At 42.8% G+C, this 17,600-nt stretch overlaps 1 protein-coding gene across 1 annotated transcript; it reads right to left on the reverse strand.

Moving 5' to 3' along the window:
• Positions 1 to 436: 436 nt before the first annotated feature.
• On the reverse strand, positions 437 to 3,801 carry LOC131271547 (uncharacterized). The gene is made up of 3 exons (XM_058273011.1): positions 3,703 to 3,801; positions 680 to 810; positions 437 to 549 (listed from the first exon to the last, which is right to left on the reverse strand). The coding sequence occupies exons 1-3, from the start codon at positions 3,799 to 3,801 to the stop codon at positions 444 to 446; spliced, it is 336 nt and encodes a 111-aa protein (XP_058128994.1). The 3' UTR covers positions 437 to 443.
• Positions 3,802 to 17,600: the final 13,799 nt, after the last annotated feature.

Below are 17,600 nucleotides of genomic sequence, written 5' to 3' on the forward strand. Positions count from 1 at the left end.
AAATCGCAAAAACATAAAATGCTGATATCGACTATACAGTAAGAACAGTGAGTGCAAAATAGTGCAACAAAACTTCATCCATCGTATCAGATACTCAACAATGAAACGAGATTCCCTTTTTTGTCGTTAAAACAAGAAACAAGTATGCGAATATAAATAAATTTTAAATATTGCTGCTCTCTCGCCCATTTTGGTGGCACCGGAAGGAAGAGATGTCGCGGTAGGGTTCGGTAGGCCGACCTCTTACTTTGCTAGGCTGCGCTTCTTAGAGGTCCTGCCGGAGGCTTGTCTCAGCGGTATAAGATAATGTTTATAGATTTAGTCATGTAGATATCGAGCTGTTACATTGTACACTCTCGCATCGAGAAGATCAGGGCCCGGCTTGGGGTCCCGAAGGGGAGTACCGGTAGCTTCCGTACAGGGTATCAGTATTCGTCAGTTGATCAGGATTCGGGTGTCGGTTTATTCTCCCGGCAGCGGTACACGTACGCGCTGATCGACACATCATCATCCGTGCGCATGCATTCGAGGGTCTTTTCGCATTCGCAACTGGTTTGGAAGAGAATTTAGGAAAAGGTAAATAAATGAATTGTGAAAGAGGTCTTAGGTACTCTTCCAAACAGAGTCAAAATGATCCCTGGACTAAGAACTTTAAAGGAGATTTTTAGATCAAACTTACGTATTTTTCATGAACTTCTCTATCTGCCGGGAAAATGGTACATAAAGCGCCCAACCGCAAGGGGTGTTGCTTTCGCACATCCTCTCGTTCAGAGTTTGGTTCGATGTCGAACGTTCGCCACGGGAGAGGAGCTGTAAAGTGTAAGAAACAAAAAGTTATAGGTTAGGTTTGTGCTACTTTAATACATCCGGTGTGCAATTTTGACAACTTCGTTTGACATTTATTCCTGTAATGGTGTTGATTCATCGATTCAGCTCTAACCAAGCGTCTTTTTCTTTACATCGATAGAGATTACGATGTGCAAGCACACCGCGATTAAGATGAAATCGTGTGCAGTAGTAGAGGTCTCGTGCAACAGATGAACCCGCCTTTCGTGGAACGCCTGCAAGGGTGCAAGTGCCCTTCCGACGTCTCAAAGGGCGTTATCAGAAATCAATACAGTACCCTAATCATCGTCCGGGGTTATCGGTTGATTCTCGAACGTGCCTCGTGCGATCGCCTGATGCTGACGCACGGGGCGTGCTCAGGATTGGCCCTTCTTCGCCACCGGACGTCATTTCGTTGTCTTCAGAAAGTACCAGAGCGTCCGGAGTTTACTTAAGAATCGAAATGTTTGAGATGTTCACAATATTTTTTAACACTCTCACACGGGGAGATATTGGAGTATCTCTGCTGTCGCAAGCGTCTAGGTATACGGTTCGCATACATTAGCGGCAACAAACTAGGAAGTTGCTTACGTGAAATTTTCCACAACCTGCCGAGGCGACATCAGACATCGAATATTCATGCTTGAACACATCACAGGCAACGCGAGGTGTCAACCGAGGAAAGGCAACGAGGTGGAATGGAAGCCGACACCAGTCAACTTTTCGCTCCACTTTTAGCGCCTCTGACTCGGTAGACATGGTTTTAGGAAGGTAAAATAAAAAAACATACTGCCACACTTCGCCGCCACTTTAACAGGTGGAACATGAAACCATATGCACTTTGCAGCAAAACAGAGACACAGCGCCAACGCTCGGTGTCGGTCGCCAGACTTCCAATGGACGCCGAGGGCACGACCATATTTGCATACGTACGCGTCGCGTCCAAAGGCAGACTCAGGCGGTCATAGTAAACAAGTTCTTCAGTTCATGAATGAGTGAGTAAAGATAGGAAAATTCACGGTCTCTGTTTGCGGAAGTACGCGTTGGCCCAGAGAGTTCCTAGAAATCCGATCTTAAGCCAAATTATGCTTTCCAGCCTGCTGGGTGGAAATTGTGAAGAAATCTTGTCCGACAGTCGATGGAGTTGTCTTCTCGGAACTAGGAGTTATGAAAAGTCTTTGAAAGTTGGTAGATAACTTTTTAATATCACGAAGCATCGGTTGGTTTTACAAAACCTTCAGAAAAAATTCGGAAATTCAAGTTTGATGGACTTTTCTATTTTAAAAACGAATAGGGTAAGTGGTTGTAGTGGAATAAAATCCTAGCTCTACGAAGAAAAAAATACAATACTCTTATTGGTCCTAGTTCTTCTACGGAGTGTACAAACGATAAACATTCCCAGTAATATAGAGGCTATAAAATTCCTCTTTTCTAAACAAATTGTGCTGGATTCCATAAGAATTTATAAGAATTGTGTATTGGTCTAACTGAAGCCGAAATATATTCAGTCTATAGAAGCCAACCACCATTTTAGGGACAACCTGCTGAGAAGAAATAAACGATGTGTTTTACATGCATTTTTAATGGTGTATAGTTTACTATTTTACTTTTGCATCTTTTAAAATTTCTTTTTGAGAAATGTTCATTAATTCATCAAAGAAAGTAAAAACAGGATAAGAAAACAGAGAAAAATTACCTGGCTTTATTCGTTACGGTCAATAGGCTATTAGTGGACATCAATTAGATTCGAGGAACTAACGTGGAAGTGGTAGATGGAATAAACCTAGATGGGTGCAATTCAGCGGTTGATATCAGAAACAGAGAGATAGAGAGATTGATTGGCACTTGGGACCGTTTTTATGACCTTATTAGAGCGTAGTAGAGTTGACTTGCACGAAAGGATGGACTTGGCTTACGCTAAGTACTGTTTTTATCCACTTTCCATCCCATTGCTGCTAATGAAAGCATTCTTCGGATCGGTTTTACCGTCTTGGCGCGCAACGCTTAACCGAGCCGACGTTAAGGGAGGTCATTGCTTGCAGTGTCAATATGGTGTTTAAATTGCATCAGATTTACAACAAGGTTTTTGTTCTACAACTTTTGCATCAGCAATAGCGAAATCAGTTCTTTCAAAAACACCGGTCGTGTTGTCGTGTGACTGTTTTGCTTTCACTCAGAAGCCGCACGAGAATGATAAATGTTTGCCTGTCCCGCCCTACCGGCTTGGGTGGAGGGCTTGGCATGGCATGGTTTGGGCCTAATTTTGGGCCTGTCGCAATTTAGCAATTGAGTCAACCCTATTACATAAACCAATCTGGTGCCGAAAAATAATGACCGGTTTGGCCCTGCAGTCCATCGTGCAGTCGTTTTCTCGCCCCGTTTCCGATGACGATACGCGTGGATATGAGGAATCTTTCTGATTTCTTTTTTTTTTAATATTTGGTTTTCCGTCTACACGTTTCGTGTCTGGGTTTGGGGTGCTGAAGAAAGCGCGGATGGGGGATCGCCGCGACACATAACGTGTAACACGTAGGGGATTTCACGGGGCGGCCAGGGAAGGGCGGTTTGTTTTGGCTTGGTTCGGACGAATTGGATCATCTTGAAGGTCAGACAAATCGGGCAACGCATATTTCGGGCGGCGCGCGAGCGATTATTGGTTTATTGCGTTGAAACCAAAGTCAAGAACATGACCAGGGATACGGCGTCCCACACAGGGTGGTTCGACGAGATCGAGCTCACTCTTAGGAGGTAGAATAACAATTTATTTTTTTCCCGCTCTTTTCTGTTCAAACAAAGCGCCATTTGAAACGTAAGTTAAGGTAGGCAAAGTAAAGTCAGGAACTTTAAAATTACGGAGCACCAATGTTTATCACTTACCTGAACCGAAAGCGAAGCTTGCCGGGACACGTTAACCACGCTGAGGATACAGAGCGTCACCAGCAGGATAGCACTGATCGATTTCAACTGGAGAGCCATCTTACGATCTCTTACTTTTCCGACTTTAACTGTCACAATAGTGTTTAAAAGCACTTTTGTCAATCTTCTGTGTTACGCTTCGTAACTCTTAATTGTTTTTCAACCACAAATTGATATCCTTTACTTTTCTTGTTTGTAACAAAGTTATTCGTCTCTTTGGCACCATAAACCGCACGAAAAACGATCACGTTCACTTTTGTGATTGAACTCGTTATTTTCACAACACTTTTGTGTCAAACTTTTTCCGTGCGTTCCGATAGAGGGTTTTCCGTGGGAATGAGCAGTTTTAAAATCAACTTCAAGTGGTTGGGAAAAAAGGCGCGTCTCTACCGTCCGAGGAAATATTGATGCAGACCGATCTGTTCTGTGCGCTGGGCGTGAATGCTGGCATGCTGGCCGAATCGGGCCAATTTATGCTGGCTTCGTGCTCGATGAGCGACCCCGGCCGGCGCTTCGGCGGCACGCGGCCCGCGATCTCGGCTTCCCCGCGCGAAAGAGAAACAGAGACGGCGATAGAGCGACACAGCGGTGGCGAAGGGAGAACGGTTGTGTTCATTCGGTTTTCTGCTCTCTCACTCACCGATCATGCTCTCAAATGATGCTGCTAATGGTTGCATAGCTCGTTTTTCTTCCCAACATAAATTTTAATATGTTGTGTGCCGCCTCATCCTGGTTCCTTCGCGTGCGTGGGAGTGGACATTTTCCCGTCTCCAAGAAACCCTGGTTGCGGGAACGGTGGGATGACATTTTCCTTTCACCCGATTTTCCCTTCCCGATCGACTGGGAACTCATTTTCCTTATCGCGTGGTGTCGGCGGGGTCGGGCGGAAACGATGCAACAGATAGAAAACGGGCTTCAAATGACGCTGAGAAGAGAGCGACAAAGAGGAAGGGAGAAGGGTAGGGAATAGATAGAGGATGAAAGGCGATGCGGATGCATGAAAGGCATGAAATGCATTCATCATCAACCGGCGAGGGTCGGCACACAGGGTTCGGTTTTCGTTGCATGCGCCCGATTTTTATTTTTTTTTCTTTTGCTGAGAAATTGAAGTACTATCACGTGCTCAACTGCACGTGTGACTTTTTACTCTAAGGGATTTCGGATTAGAGGGTTGAAGAATCGTTTTGCTTTTTTTCGTTTCGTTGTCTGACAGAGGTATTTCGAGCCAATCAGATTTAAGCACCGAAACAGGGTAGAACATCTTCTGTGAAATGTTTGAATCGAAGGAAGAAAAAACCGTTATAAACCGTCACGTTGAAAATGTACACCGCATTTTCAGTTTCTAGCTTTAACGTTATTTGGTTTACAGAAAAGTTTACTTAATCACGAAAATTCTTAAGTTTGAGCAACGATCAGACCTAGAATAGAGCTTGAGATTGATAAATCTGAATGAACATTTGTGTTAAGCGCGTAAATTCAGCTCAGATGATAAGATTTACAGGGTTTTCCAGTCCTTGATATGGCCCTTTATTGAATATTTAGCATTTTATACCCCTTACCTCGAATGTAAACATTAGATTCCAATGAGAAATGTTTCATGCTGATGCTTAAGGATTCCCCTACAACGTGACATATTCCAATATCGTTACGCTTTAGTTCGCTTTACAGTGTCTTCCTTTCAGACAGCAGTTCAAATTTGATCCGTTAACGCAGCTGCAAGCAACCCCTGTCAAGGGATGCCGTTTATTTTCTACAGCACTGTGAAGCGACTGTGTAGGGTTCTCCAGTCCCATTTCCGATCTTCGGATCCTACTCTTGAAATCGTTACCAGTTTCCCAACCATTTTTGTTTCTGTTCTGTCATTTTTAAAACTTTCTCACAGAACCGAGGATAGCGTATAGGGTTTTCTAACTGACTTTAACTTGAATGCCCTTTTTTCCTCCCGACAGGGTTTAGCATGTCAGGGTTGGCTTCTGAACCGACTCATTTTCATTTCTACTTCTTCACAAATTCTATGCCAGCTGTAAATCTATGACAACCCTTTTTCTCACGCAGTTTTTGTGATTTATTTCTGGGAAGAAACCCTGTGGCGTGTTTCAAGCTAGATATTCTACAGTAGGCTGTCCACAGTTTAGCTTAGATTCATAAGTAGGATGTACCCTTGCTTCTGTCAGATACTGTGTGAGTAAGATTTAAAAAAAATCAAGTTTACGTACTCTAAGATACACTCGTAGCAAGGCACAAATGTGAAAGAGACGCAATTCCTTCGTTTTCGTAGAATGTTCTCGTCGGGATGCTTATGATTTCAGTTAGTCTAGAAACAGCTGACAAAACGCCATGCGATCGTAGAATCGTTACCTATCAAAACAGTCTTTCGATTCGGTGATCATGAAATCAATAATCTTGTTTCTGGTACCTTCTGTTTTGCGTTTCGCTTATCGCCACGCTTCGAATCATCGTTTGCGGGTTGAGCATACTTCTTTCCGAAAACCTCATTCTTCAAAAAACATCGCCCTACTGTAATAATAAATAAGCCGCGGAGCGTTCTTAGGTGGTAAAATGTATGTAATTTATATGTTTGTTTACGTCCGGTTTTTTTTCGCCATCAACGAATCAACGAACTCACGTGTGAGAGGACGGTTGGAAAAATACAAACATGTCGTGGACAGGGTCTCCATCGCTGTACACGCACCCCTCATCCAGGCGTATATTTTTGGCGGACATTTGGCCCCGCGAGCAGTTGTTTTTTTCGTAGCATATTCTATGCTCTCTCGACACCAGCTCGATAGGTCGTTGATTTACGTCTCGATGGTGGTCCCATCTTGCGTGAGAATGTCTATGGCCCTCGCTCGGCTGTGAGTCACAAGTGATCGTGTGTCAACGCTTTTGACGCATTTAAGTTTTTAATTATTTAAAAAAATTGTCGAAATTTAAAAGTATATCAAACCTGCACCATAAAACAATCGTGCAGGAATGTTCCTCGCCATTCTGAACGGGTTTGGACTCTCTTGGCACACGGTTGTTGTTTATGTAAAATATTGAAAGTTCGCGTGTCAATGCGTGCGTATTTCGCCACACAGGGTAATTCCATAATTGGGAGAATGAGGCATACGAGCAGGACACACCATATGAACTGATCGGAATGCTCGATGCTGCGACGCTGCTGATAATGCGCAATAACACCAATTATCAGCAAGCAGGCGAGCGTGCGTCGATGGAATTCCGAATGCGTTCCCAAAGGGGGTTTGTCGGGGTGTTTTTTCCTTCTTTCGACCGTAAAGTGGAGTTCCTTCGAAAACACCGAATGTAGTCGAATAAAAGAAAGTATAAAATAAATAAATAAAGTCAGAAGCGAAATTCGATGACTAATGATGCATTCCGCGGATCTTGGAACGCAATCTGGGCCGGGAGGATGGGGTTCGCATACAGTGGCAGAATTCGGCGCACCCCCCATCCTGAACTCTGGACACTCTCAGGAGGCGTATATTTGTTGTGACAATTTTCTTATACCACCCAACCGGCTCCCGATGGGCGTTTGGACGCGTGAATTTCCCGCGGCAATCGAATCAATTGCGATTTTGCTGCCGCTGCTGCTTTCCCAACATTCCGGTGTGATCGGATGACGTGGGATGTTGTCGATGTCAATTGAATTATATCATCCTCTTGGGTGTGTATTGATTGGAACAATATTATGCTCCCAATTAAGAGGCATGCGTTGGTGGTTCGGTTGTTGGGAGCGGCGGGGTGTGAGTGAAGTGTTGACCATCGTTTTCGCAGCATATAATACTCATGTTTGTCATCCTCAATTGTTATGCTTTACAAACAATCTGCTGGCGAACCGAAAAGACAGTAAAAAAAATGACAAAAACAAAAAAACGACGGAGATAACGAATTAACCGGACGATCATCGGGAAGGAAAAATGAAGAAGTAAAAATATATATGAAGATTGTATGAGGTGCATTTTATTCGGTCCGGTTCCGTTCGGCTTCGAACCGGTGCGATCCGACGCGGAAGGCAAAATCCCACCCGTTCCGGCCCGGGGCAGTAACATTTGACGTCCGTAATGAGGCTCGCCACCCGCCCGGCTAACCCATCCGTCCGGGTTCGGCCATCTTCGGCCATCCTTGGCTTCAGCGCTTGATTGGCGCTGTCATATTTTTCATTTTCATTCCGCTCCCTTTCCTTTTTATCTACCGACCGTTTTACACACAATCACCCACATCCGCGCTGCATCACCTTCGCTGGCGGATTTTACATCATAATTATGCTCATTTGTGGCAAATGTTTTACGATCGCCAACGTCGGTCGTCATCGGCGTCGTGCAACCAACTACGCGAGGCACCGTGCAGGAAGAGGCAGGACCAGGACTCCACCGTACAGCAAGCGAACTTGCTTTCGAACCGAGGCGAGTCGCAATCCTGGTGGAAAACCCGTTCCCGGTCGGGTTATGCTGCGATCGGGACTTCGTTTGTGCGGGCAGTTCCGAGGGTTGGTTTTTCTTTACTACCGCGGGTGGAAATAATGATAAAATTTTGCAATGTTTACGATGATGATGATGAGCCAGACATCGTCGGCGGAATGCATTTCGACCGTCGCTAGGGACAGCTTCTGCCCGTACTTTGCTTTTATGTTTTTCTTTTTCTGTGCGACGGTTTCAGCAAAGCTGGTAAAAGTGATGCACCTTACGATGAAGTGAAGAAATTGTACGTAAATCAGTTTTACGAGACAACACCTAATTTTGTGTTACTAAGTAAATTAATAGGCGAGTTGTTGGCTACATGGTATTTGAGCGACATTCGTATAAATGCATTTAAAATGCGTTAAGCGCTCCTGAATAAACTAGGTTTACATTTGAAGTTTAACTGAATAAAATGATAAAACAAATTTTTAAGTTAAAACTAAAAAAATCAATTTGCTCCCGAACGCTTTGACTAGAAACTATTTGGCATCAAAATCTAGCTTAAAGGTGGTTAAGAAGAATTGACGCAGGAGTGTAAAACGCATATGACAATTTTTTTTTCATTTCACTCGTAGTCGTAAGTTATCTCCAAGAGTTAAATAGTATCCTTCTTGAATGAAATGTATTACATCGCATTTTTCTCGCATTTTACACGCGGTTAAAGTTTCTTTAGTCACCTCAATAACATAAATATTTTCATATTCATGTATTCATTAACTTGTCTTCCGCTTGCTCGTTCTAGTTATATTATAATAGTGGCGCTATGTTCTACTTTATTTTATTTTCTTTACATTTTTTGTGGTTTGGCAGGTGGCGATATACAACTTCGATATTATACAAAAGTGATCTAAATCAATCCAATTATTTTCCGTTAAATCAACCAAGTGTTCCAAGTTTGAAATAATAAACCATATACTACCCGAAAAGCCGCTCGAATCGTCCTTCATTCCTCGCCAAATGCGCAGTTAAATTTCGAAAGTAATCCTCGGCGGATGAACCACGACGTGAGTTACCATCCGTTGATAGCTAGGTGTGGTAGGAACAACCTTTCTCTTCCGTAACGTTCATTTTCGAAATTTTCCGATTCGCGCCAATTCTTGCTATCCTTGGCCGGCATGCATGTGCAATCCCACGGTGCACGTGCGTACATCGGGATGATGCAACAACAACGTGCCCGGTTGTCATACGGTCCTACCTGGCACTGTCCGACGTTGTGCAGTTCAGCTAGTCTTCCGTTTTTTTTTACTTCAACGGCTGAGCTACACAGAATTGGTTCGTACCGGCTTTCGGCACTTTGACAAATAGAAACAAAAACGAAACTAAACCCCGTGAGGCACATTCCAATGTTTGATATGCTTGGAACTGTACCAATTCTAGGGTAAGCAAACATTAAATTGAGGTAAGCAACGGGACCGATGGGGTGTAAGGTAGGGCAATTTGAAGGGTGCCATGGAAAGGGTCTGTGAATGCAGAGTGTACAACATTCTGTCAGGCGTACCGGGGCGTTCATTCACAAAACCCATCCAACGGTTGCCGAAATGTTCGAGCAGGTAAGAAGAAGTAGATGCCAAAATGGTTTTTATGAATGTAACACGGGTAAAGTAAAAACCTATTTGGAGGAAGAGAAAGGGAGAGAGAGGGACATGACTGTAGAGTTGGTTGGCTGATGCAACCTGGCACAGGATTGAAATCATAGCCACTGTGCACCAAGGCGGTGCGGGTAGAGGAAAAACCACGTGATCTACGGGCATTAAAAGGGCCCTTATGGTGATAGACACCTCGCAGGAATTAAAAAAAGAACCACCAGCAGCAGCAGACCCGATCGCGTGTGATCGCGTTTTGTCTACAACGTCGACTCACGGGGAAAAACCACACGCGCAGGACTCGCTCGTGCTGAGGGAAGGGCGGGGGTTTTTCGTGGAAAATGGTGTCACATCGTCTGCGACACGTCTGATTGCTGTATAGACAGTGGGTGTCGGAAGCTTATAGAATCACAGCAACCGCTGAACACGACGTACGCCACACGACGAAGACTACGTCCGTTGCATAGTCGATAAAAATAGTACTCCGAGGGGCCGTAGAACGCCCCGCGTTTTTAGTAGATGGGATCGTTCGAACGTTCGGTGATGCCGTCGATTGTCGGGCAAATTGCCCGACTGCTCGACCTCGAATTCTTGGCATGCTCAGACACAATCAATCGAATGCCCAACAAAACCCTCATGGCATCGGTAAAGTTCCTTAGGAGTTTAGGAATTCAGTAGATGTCGTGGACCAACCTGGGTACTTCCTGGAACAAGCTGGGTGATCTCTCTCGATGATCTAAAGTTGCTCCCGGCTAATAGGCCAAAGCGCACTATCGAGATGTAACACGCCGAAGGTGTTTCCTGGAAGTACTCCACGATCTACCTGAACGGTTCGCAATCTGCTAGAGATGCATACGTTTCATTCATTCCCAGAAGGAAATGGAAAAGTACTGGCTGAGTACAGTTTCGCAGACCACGTGGTTTGTTACTGCTCGAGATGTAACGGCCAAAGCGGATCAGTAGGTAGACAAAAAGGACAGAAGAAAGCCGAAAAGAGTTTTCCTATTAAGGGACGGTCATGTTGTACCTTTCCGGATCTTCTGGTGGTGATGGTGCTTTTGGCTTTCGTTCGAGCCCTGTGCCCATTCGTTCTCCCTGGTGTAGGGAAAGATCAGACCATACAAATGCTGGTCTCCGATTGGCTAAGGCTCCAATCTCTTAAGTCTGGTGGCTTCTTGCCGTGCGGTACCACCCGGAGCGGGTGCTTAGCAAACAAGATGGAAAGCGTCGGGTGTGAAAGGTTTCGTACAAAGGAAGACTTTATGACCCGAGGTTAAGCCCGAGGTTGCCGTGAGCAATAAATAGCCCATCGAACGCGTTGTCGGCACTTCTGTTCTACTCAAAAGGATCAACAAAGGGATGAGATGAGGTGTTTGATGGGTTTTTTTTCCAATATCTTCCAATGTTTAACTTTGCTTTTCGTTCTTGTTAGCAAGACTACAGTCATTCCGGTGAGTTTGTTGGCCACTGTTGAATTCTTGGCCCCGGGTGCAATGTTTGCAACAAATGGCGCCATCTTAGGGCCACGTGAACTATGTTGCTTCCGCAACTTACTTTCACGAAGAACTTTTTTGTCTACAAAATGAAATGTAGTCAGGAAAAGGGTTTTCCAACCAAAATTGTTGATCAATGAAACCTCAATCAGCGTTCTAGGCGAGTATTTTTCCATCAGCTGTAGGGGTTGAGTTATACGCAGAATCACAGAGGCTAGTACGGAGCCTACGCTTAGTCTGTAATTATCTCGATGACTAATTCTTTCCAACCAACGGTTAACAACTCATGAGAATGTTACGCCGTAAAACAGGTCATATATGAGCTGTAGTCGAATTCGAGGAATCGCACCGAAGATACCGGTTCCGCTACTAGTTGTTGAATGTTATTGTACCACTTTTCAAGAAACAAGCCCCCACGAACGATCGCGTGAGACTTGGGGGCCCGACCGTTCGAGAGTACCCAATCGCGACGCAGCAATTACATTGGGTAATACAACATTTTTGCCCTGTCTGATTGCGCCGCTGCACTGGGAACTACGACGCCATCCGTAGGGAATTCACGGGGAATTGATTGCATCAATGCGGCGATGCCTCACGATAAAGATGTTATTGGTGAGTTTAATGCGTCATTTTTATTGGTCCAGATTCGTTTGTTGTGGAATCCATCACAGAGATCGTCCTGGAAGTTATGGCGTCGACCGCATACCGTCCTAGATAGGGGAACATTGGGCAAGTTGCACCGATGGGGTTGAATTCACCGTTATGCTTTTAGGTGTATAATTTAAATTGAAATGGAATAAGATCATTAAGAAATGGAATAAGCTCATTCTTAAGCAAATACCACAGGTTTACGTCAACATTTGACATAGAAAAGGAGATAAAAAATTGAATATGAAGTCTTGTTACATTTCGCACCATATTTTAAATCATACCAGGTGCTCAAAAGAGATATTTCAATCGAGCACATCTCCATCAAGTAAATAAATACGTTATTAAACACATAGTTAAACGAATTGGATAGGACTGTAAAGCTAAAACTAAAACTGGCTTATAAGAATAAAAATGCATCGATGTTAATGTGAAGTAAAATATCCAAATTTTGGAAGATTTTAATTATGAAACTGCAAAAATTGCAAATAAATAACTTAATAACATACATATATAATGTACACATTGTACATGCGTAGCACAAATACAAATTGTCCCTATATAAAGTTTAAAATGATAATGAAAATATGTAACAGCAAAATGAATTTTCATTACGTATTGAAAGCAACTTTAAGCGTAGTTACTAATAAAATACGAAAACAACATCAGCATCAATAGTTGAGTAATTATTAATTGCTCCACAATTTTCAATGATGCTTGAAAAAGAGTGATACTGCAAATCTTGGTTTAAATATCGTTTTGATTTTTTAAATCTTATTTTGATATTTATGTTAGTAAAACGATCGAAATGAGAAAATTTTTCGCCCAAAGAGTACATACTGCCCTATCTTGCCTTATGGTAACCTTCGAGCCCCTTTTTAGGTAAATAACCCAAGGACAAAGAGGGTTCAGTGTGGAAGTTAAGCTTCAGAAAAAGGTCGCGCAATTTGAGCTACTTTTGTTTCAACCACAAAGAACGCAAAAAAAACAGAAACATTGGGAAAACACAGCAATTAAATGCAGTCGTACATTCCCTTTGTGTGTCAACAGTCGCCTGGCCTCCGGAAGCTGATAATGGAGGTGTGTCGTCGTCGTTACTACGAAGTCAAGTCGTTGTTGACATCCTTGCGTCATCCCGGGGCGACTGTGGGGTGGTCTTGCTGCGCGATTTGTTTTGCTTGAATTGCGATCAGGAGTAAACAAGTTAGCGATGTAGGATCGCTTTAAAGATCTAGATTACTGGAGGATTATGCAACCGTAAAGAATCCTGCGTATGTACCTTCCAAAGCCTGTTGTCTTTTGATCTCGTCGTTTAGAGCGGATTTGGAAGATTTTGTTTTTGGGGAAACGTAAATATCTTCCAGTCCCAATTGGATGGTGAAATCGGTCGAACGTTTCCGTATCTGGCTTCCCATTGGACAAACATCGATCGTACGATCACTTTAACGTCAGCGTCGGTTGTTTGGGAAGTATCGAAAGGGCTCGCCCTGGCAGGGGTTGGCCGGGAGTATGGACGTCAATGGTGCGCGGAGATGCAGCCAGCGTACGATGCGTTGCGGCAGGGCAGCCAATTAAGAAAGATCAAGTAATGCTCGCGATCTCCCATGAACTTGATCGCGTTGACCCGTATGCGCCGAACAGCATAAAGGTGCCCTTTACAAACCCGCCGGCCGGCCAGAATCTTGGCGGGAAACTAGCTGGCCGGACTATCGGCCACCCGGCCACCCTACCCTGCCTGTTCCGACTCGGAACTACCAACCAATTGATTCGATTGGAACGGCGGGAACAGGGAAAAAGTACGGGAAGGCCAGAATAAAAAAAAGCACAAGCCACGCAGACGATAGAGTGTACGTGCGCGGTTCTAGCGGCTTGATGGCCGACAGTCCGTGCCAGCATCGGCCAAGATTGTGCACCGTCGCTGGCTGGTCACGGGAGACATACTGTCGGCGATGTTGGTCCCGTCGCCACGTTTTCCCACCTCCGCACCACTGGACCACTGCCAATTGAAGTCGCCAACCGTGATCGATTGATCGTCCGATTGCAACGGCCAAAGGAATGCCGAATGTGTGCTGTGGGCCCTGTGGGCGTGTGGGTGACTTCATCGTCAGCGATGAGGCACGCCAATACACGTGCTACTCGAGTCGAGATGAGCATGGTAGACATTCGGACGCTTCGCTGGGAACCGCATTGGCGATCGATTCTCGCACTGGCAGAAGATTCCCCTGAAGACTAACGACTTTAACTACAATTAAACCATTTGAATGAATGTGAGATGGTTTTATATTTGATGCAGTGTTTCATCAAGTGGGATCTTGCATAACTACAGGATAGTTTCTTGTAGAGATTGTTTGATAATTGACATTTTAATATTTAATTGTCGATGCATGAATAATGTTCTAGCTAGCTGTAAATACTATAAACTAAACTCAATTTTATCTTTCGTAAAGTTAAGTTTAACTAATAAAAATGTATCAAAATCAACTGGAGCAGACTTATAGCACGAAATAATTTCAAGTATAAAATAGAACATTTTAGTAAAATACGAGGCGAGCAAACACACACGACGCGTGAAGACAGATGAAATGATAAACATAAAAACTACAGAAAGTCTTAACAGGCAAATATGACAAACGATGGATATAGGAGCATTATGACCCTCAGTGGAAGTTGAACATTATTTTTGTCAAGAAGATTTCTTATGAGAAAATCTTACACATCTCACATAAAGTTTACAAAAGAAACATGCATTTCTTCAATAGTCTTTTTGTTATTTTGAAAATGTTTATTATTTAGAAAGAAATAGCCATCTCCAACCAATGAATTGATTAAATTGGGAATGGCTAATTTATTTGAACCTTCGTGTGGTCACTTAATCTGTCAATCGTCCAACACCTTTGCTTTTGATGATGACTGATTTGGTTTCCCTTATTTTCCCATTGTCCAAAAACACAAGTAACGATAGACAAGGATTTCCAGGTGAAATGCTCCACTGGCCCACTGAATCGCTTCACATAAAACCATACGATGCTCGTAAGTTCAATTGGTTGATATCGGCCCAGTCCTGCACAATACCGCCCGTACCGCCCCATCGTCCGCGAAAGGCCTGCACTGGTTTTTACGCCTCATCATTTGATCGAATGGCGGTGATCTTCGGTCAGATGTTTGAAGTTTCTTGTTCGCTAGATTGATGTCTTCAATTAGCTACGTTTCGTTAGTTGGTTGGTTTCACCTACGGTTCCAGCATATCAATTCCAGGAATGGAGCGTGGAGTTCGGAGATTGAATGGCAAGAATGTTGATTTCCAATCGACGATCGAACGATCGATGATTCGATGTTGTTATGAAGGAGAAATCCATAAATGAGAGGGCGAGGCGTCATTCCTGCTCGCGAAGTTGCGTCTTCAAAGCAATGATCACAAGAAGGTTTTTTTAAGTTTAACAAAATCGGGATGTTATTATAAACATACGTTGCATAAGTGAATCCTCTTCGATGATTGATTATTACAGCTTTATTTTACCATTTGCAAATGTTTCTTTTGTTTGATGTTGTTTACATGGTTACATTTTTTGTTGTTGTAGCACAGATTTATTTCACTTATGTCGCTTACTGTTTTGTATGTATTTTGCATTCGTTTTATTATTTCTTTTCGAACCAGCCTGTTTCTTCTATTATTATTATATATTTTCTTGCTGTCCTACACCTGCTTGTGTGCTTATTGTATGTTTATCCACAGGATTCACTCTGGCTATTGGCAATAACTGGTATTTAACTCTCGAACCGATCCCTACCCCCCAGATGCCAAACTTTGCTTGCTTGCCAATAATATGCGTCGACTGTGGACAGTGTGCTGTTCTTTTGCCCTTTTCCATGTATCAGTCATATTCTCACAGACTTGTTTTCTACCATTTTACACATTCCATTTGAAATAAATATGATGAGCAAAATATATGTATTTCGACGTTTCGCAGATCGTGAAAGCGTTGTCCTTTCCTCGACAGATCGATGCTTTTTAGTCCATTGCGTTTGCGCCAACAACAGTTCTAGAGTGTTTTTATGTATATTGTTTCGCATTGGGTATGTGGTTCATTCTTTGCATTAATTTTTTTAGATATGTCGGTACCATCGTAAATACAGCGTTTGCTTGAAGATGCTTATAAAATATATCTTGTGTTACATGAGCATTTGATGTCTCGATCTCGAAAGAAATCTCGGTCTGACACGCTTCCATACACTCGAGCTTCCAACAGGGCGACGCTTTTCCCGTTTTTTTCAATGCTGAATCTCAGCATAATAATGCGTGAATGTCTGTAAACGAATAATTCCGTCGTCTGTGGTAGGAAAATAATTATATTTTCACTAATGTTTTGCTTCAGTTTCGCTTCGATTAATAATGCTCCAAAGTTTTCGTTTCAATTATTTCGGATGGAAACATCGAATCGGTAACGATTCACACGGTTTATTTGTTGCAGTGAACGAACAATTCGTTACTAAACTATCGCACCACAACCTGTTAAATGACAGTTGGTATGTTGTATTGTGTAATAAGGATTTTTTTTTTCTAGTTTTTCCAGCGTCTACAAGTGACAATGATCGTGTGTCAAATAAAATGGGTCTGGCCATACATAGCCTTGCTCTAGCTTGTTTCATCAGAATTATCAGTTCAAAGGTTCAGTTCCATGTTTGGAAAGTACAACGTGGTACTTTCCTAAGCCAGTCTCACGCTCTCAGCCATAGTTTACCTTTTTGTTTTTTTTTGTTTTCCAGCGGGTTATTTGATTTTAATCAACTGCTTTCCGTAACTGCCATTAAACTGCCCTAGTCTGTGCTCGATGTTTTGCTTAATTCGCATGTAATTGTGTCGCCATACACGTTATTTTAATATTCGTAATATACTCTTTTTTCTCTGAATTTTGTTTTTCGAACATGAACGTTTTCGTTTGTTAATATTCTTTTTATTAATTTAAAGCTCCGAAACAGTGTTTTTCTAAACTAACTCTCGTGTTTTTTTTTTACTACGTATATTTTGTTTATGTTCACTATACTGCACTTGCAATTATTTGAATTAAAGATCTTTCCACGTTTAGTATATGCAATGCGGATGCTCGTTTGTGGTTTGTATGTATAGAGCATGCCTGACGGCGCGACGTCTTGGGTTGGTTGATTGTGTCATTAAGATTCTGCAAAGTTTTCCAAGTGTGTTTTACTCTTCTTCTATTCCCTTTTTACCGTTTCTTTTTTACAAAATAGCCAAAGGCGAGGCACATGTTTTCTGTTTCATTATAATTTTACTACCTTGTTTGTGATGACTCTATCGGTACCGAAGTCACGACACACTTTTTTTGGTTTTGAATGGTTTTACTCTTTTTACTACCGTTTTGTTTGTTTTGCTCCAGTCGTTTGTATGCTTAGCATTTTTTGTGTATTTTCTTTGTTATCTATAATTTGATATCGTTTCTTTTTCCGTTTTGTGTTTCGTATCCAAAATATATTTGCTTCATTATGCGTTTTCACCACTTACTTTTTTTGCGAGCCTTTCATATCGATCGTTCAGTGCAAGTTGCGACAAGGTTCTGTAACATGGTTCCGTTGATTCATGTATTTAACGAAAATATATGACCGAGTTTAAGAGTGCGTACTATCAGGACTATATGCTACCACCGGAACAAAACATCGAG

The sequence above is a fragment of the Anopheles coustani genome, chromosome 3 (genome assembly GCF_943734705.1).
Source record: "Anopheles coustani chromosome 3, idAnoCousDA_361_x.2, whole genome shotgun sequence".
Lineage (NCBI taxonomy): Eukaryota > Metazoa > Arthropoda > Insecta > Diptera > Culicidae > Anopheles > Anopheles coustani.

What these genes read in the sequence shown, in the direction of transcription:
- LOC131271547 (XM_058273011.1), bottom strand. Translation starts at nt 3,801, where the DNA reads ATGGCTCTCCAGTTGAAATCGATCAGTGCTATCCTGCTGGTGACGCTC. An exon ending in AAGCTTCGCTTTCGGTTCAG is followed by an intron (nt 811 to 3,702) that starts GTAAGTGATAAA and finishes TACACTTTACAG; the next exon opens with CTCCTCTCCCGTGGCGAACG. An exon ending in GAGAAGTTCATGAAAAATAC is followed by an intron (nt 550 to 679) that starts GTAAGTTTGATC and finishes CTTCCAAACCAG; the next exon opens with TTGCGAATGCGAAAAGACCC.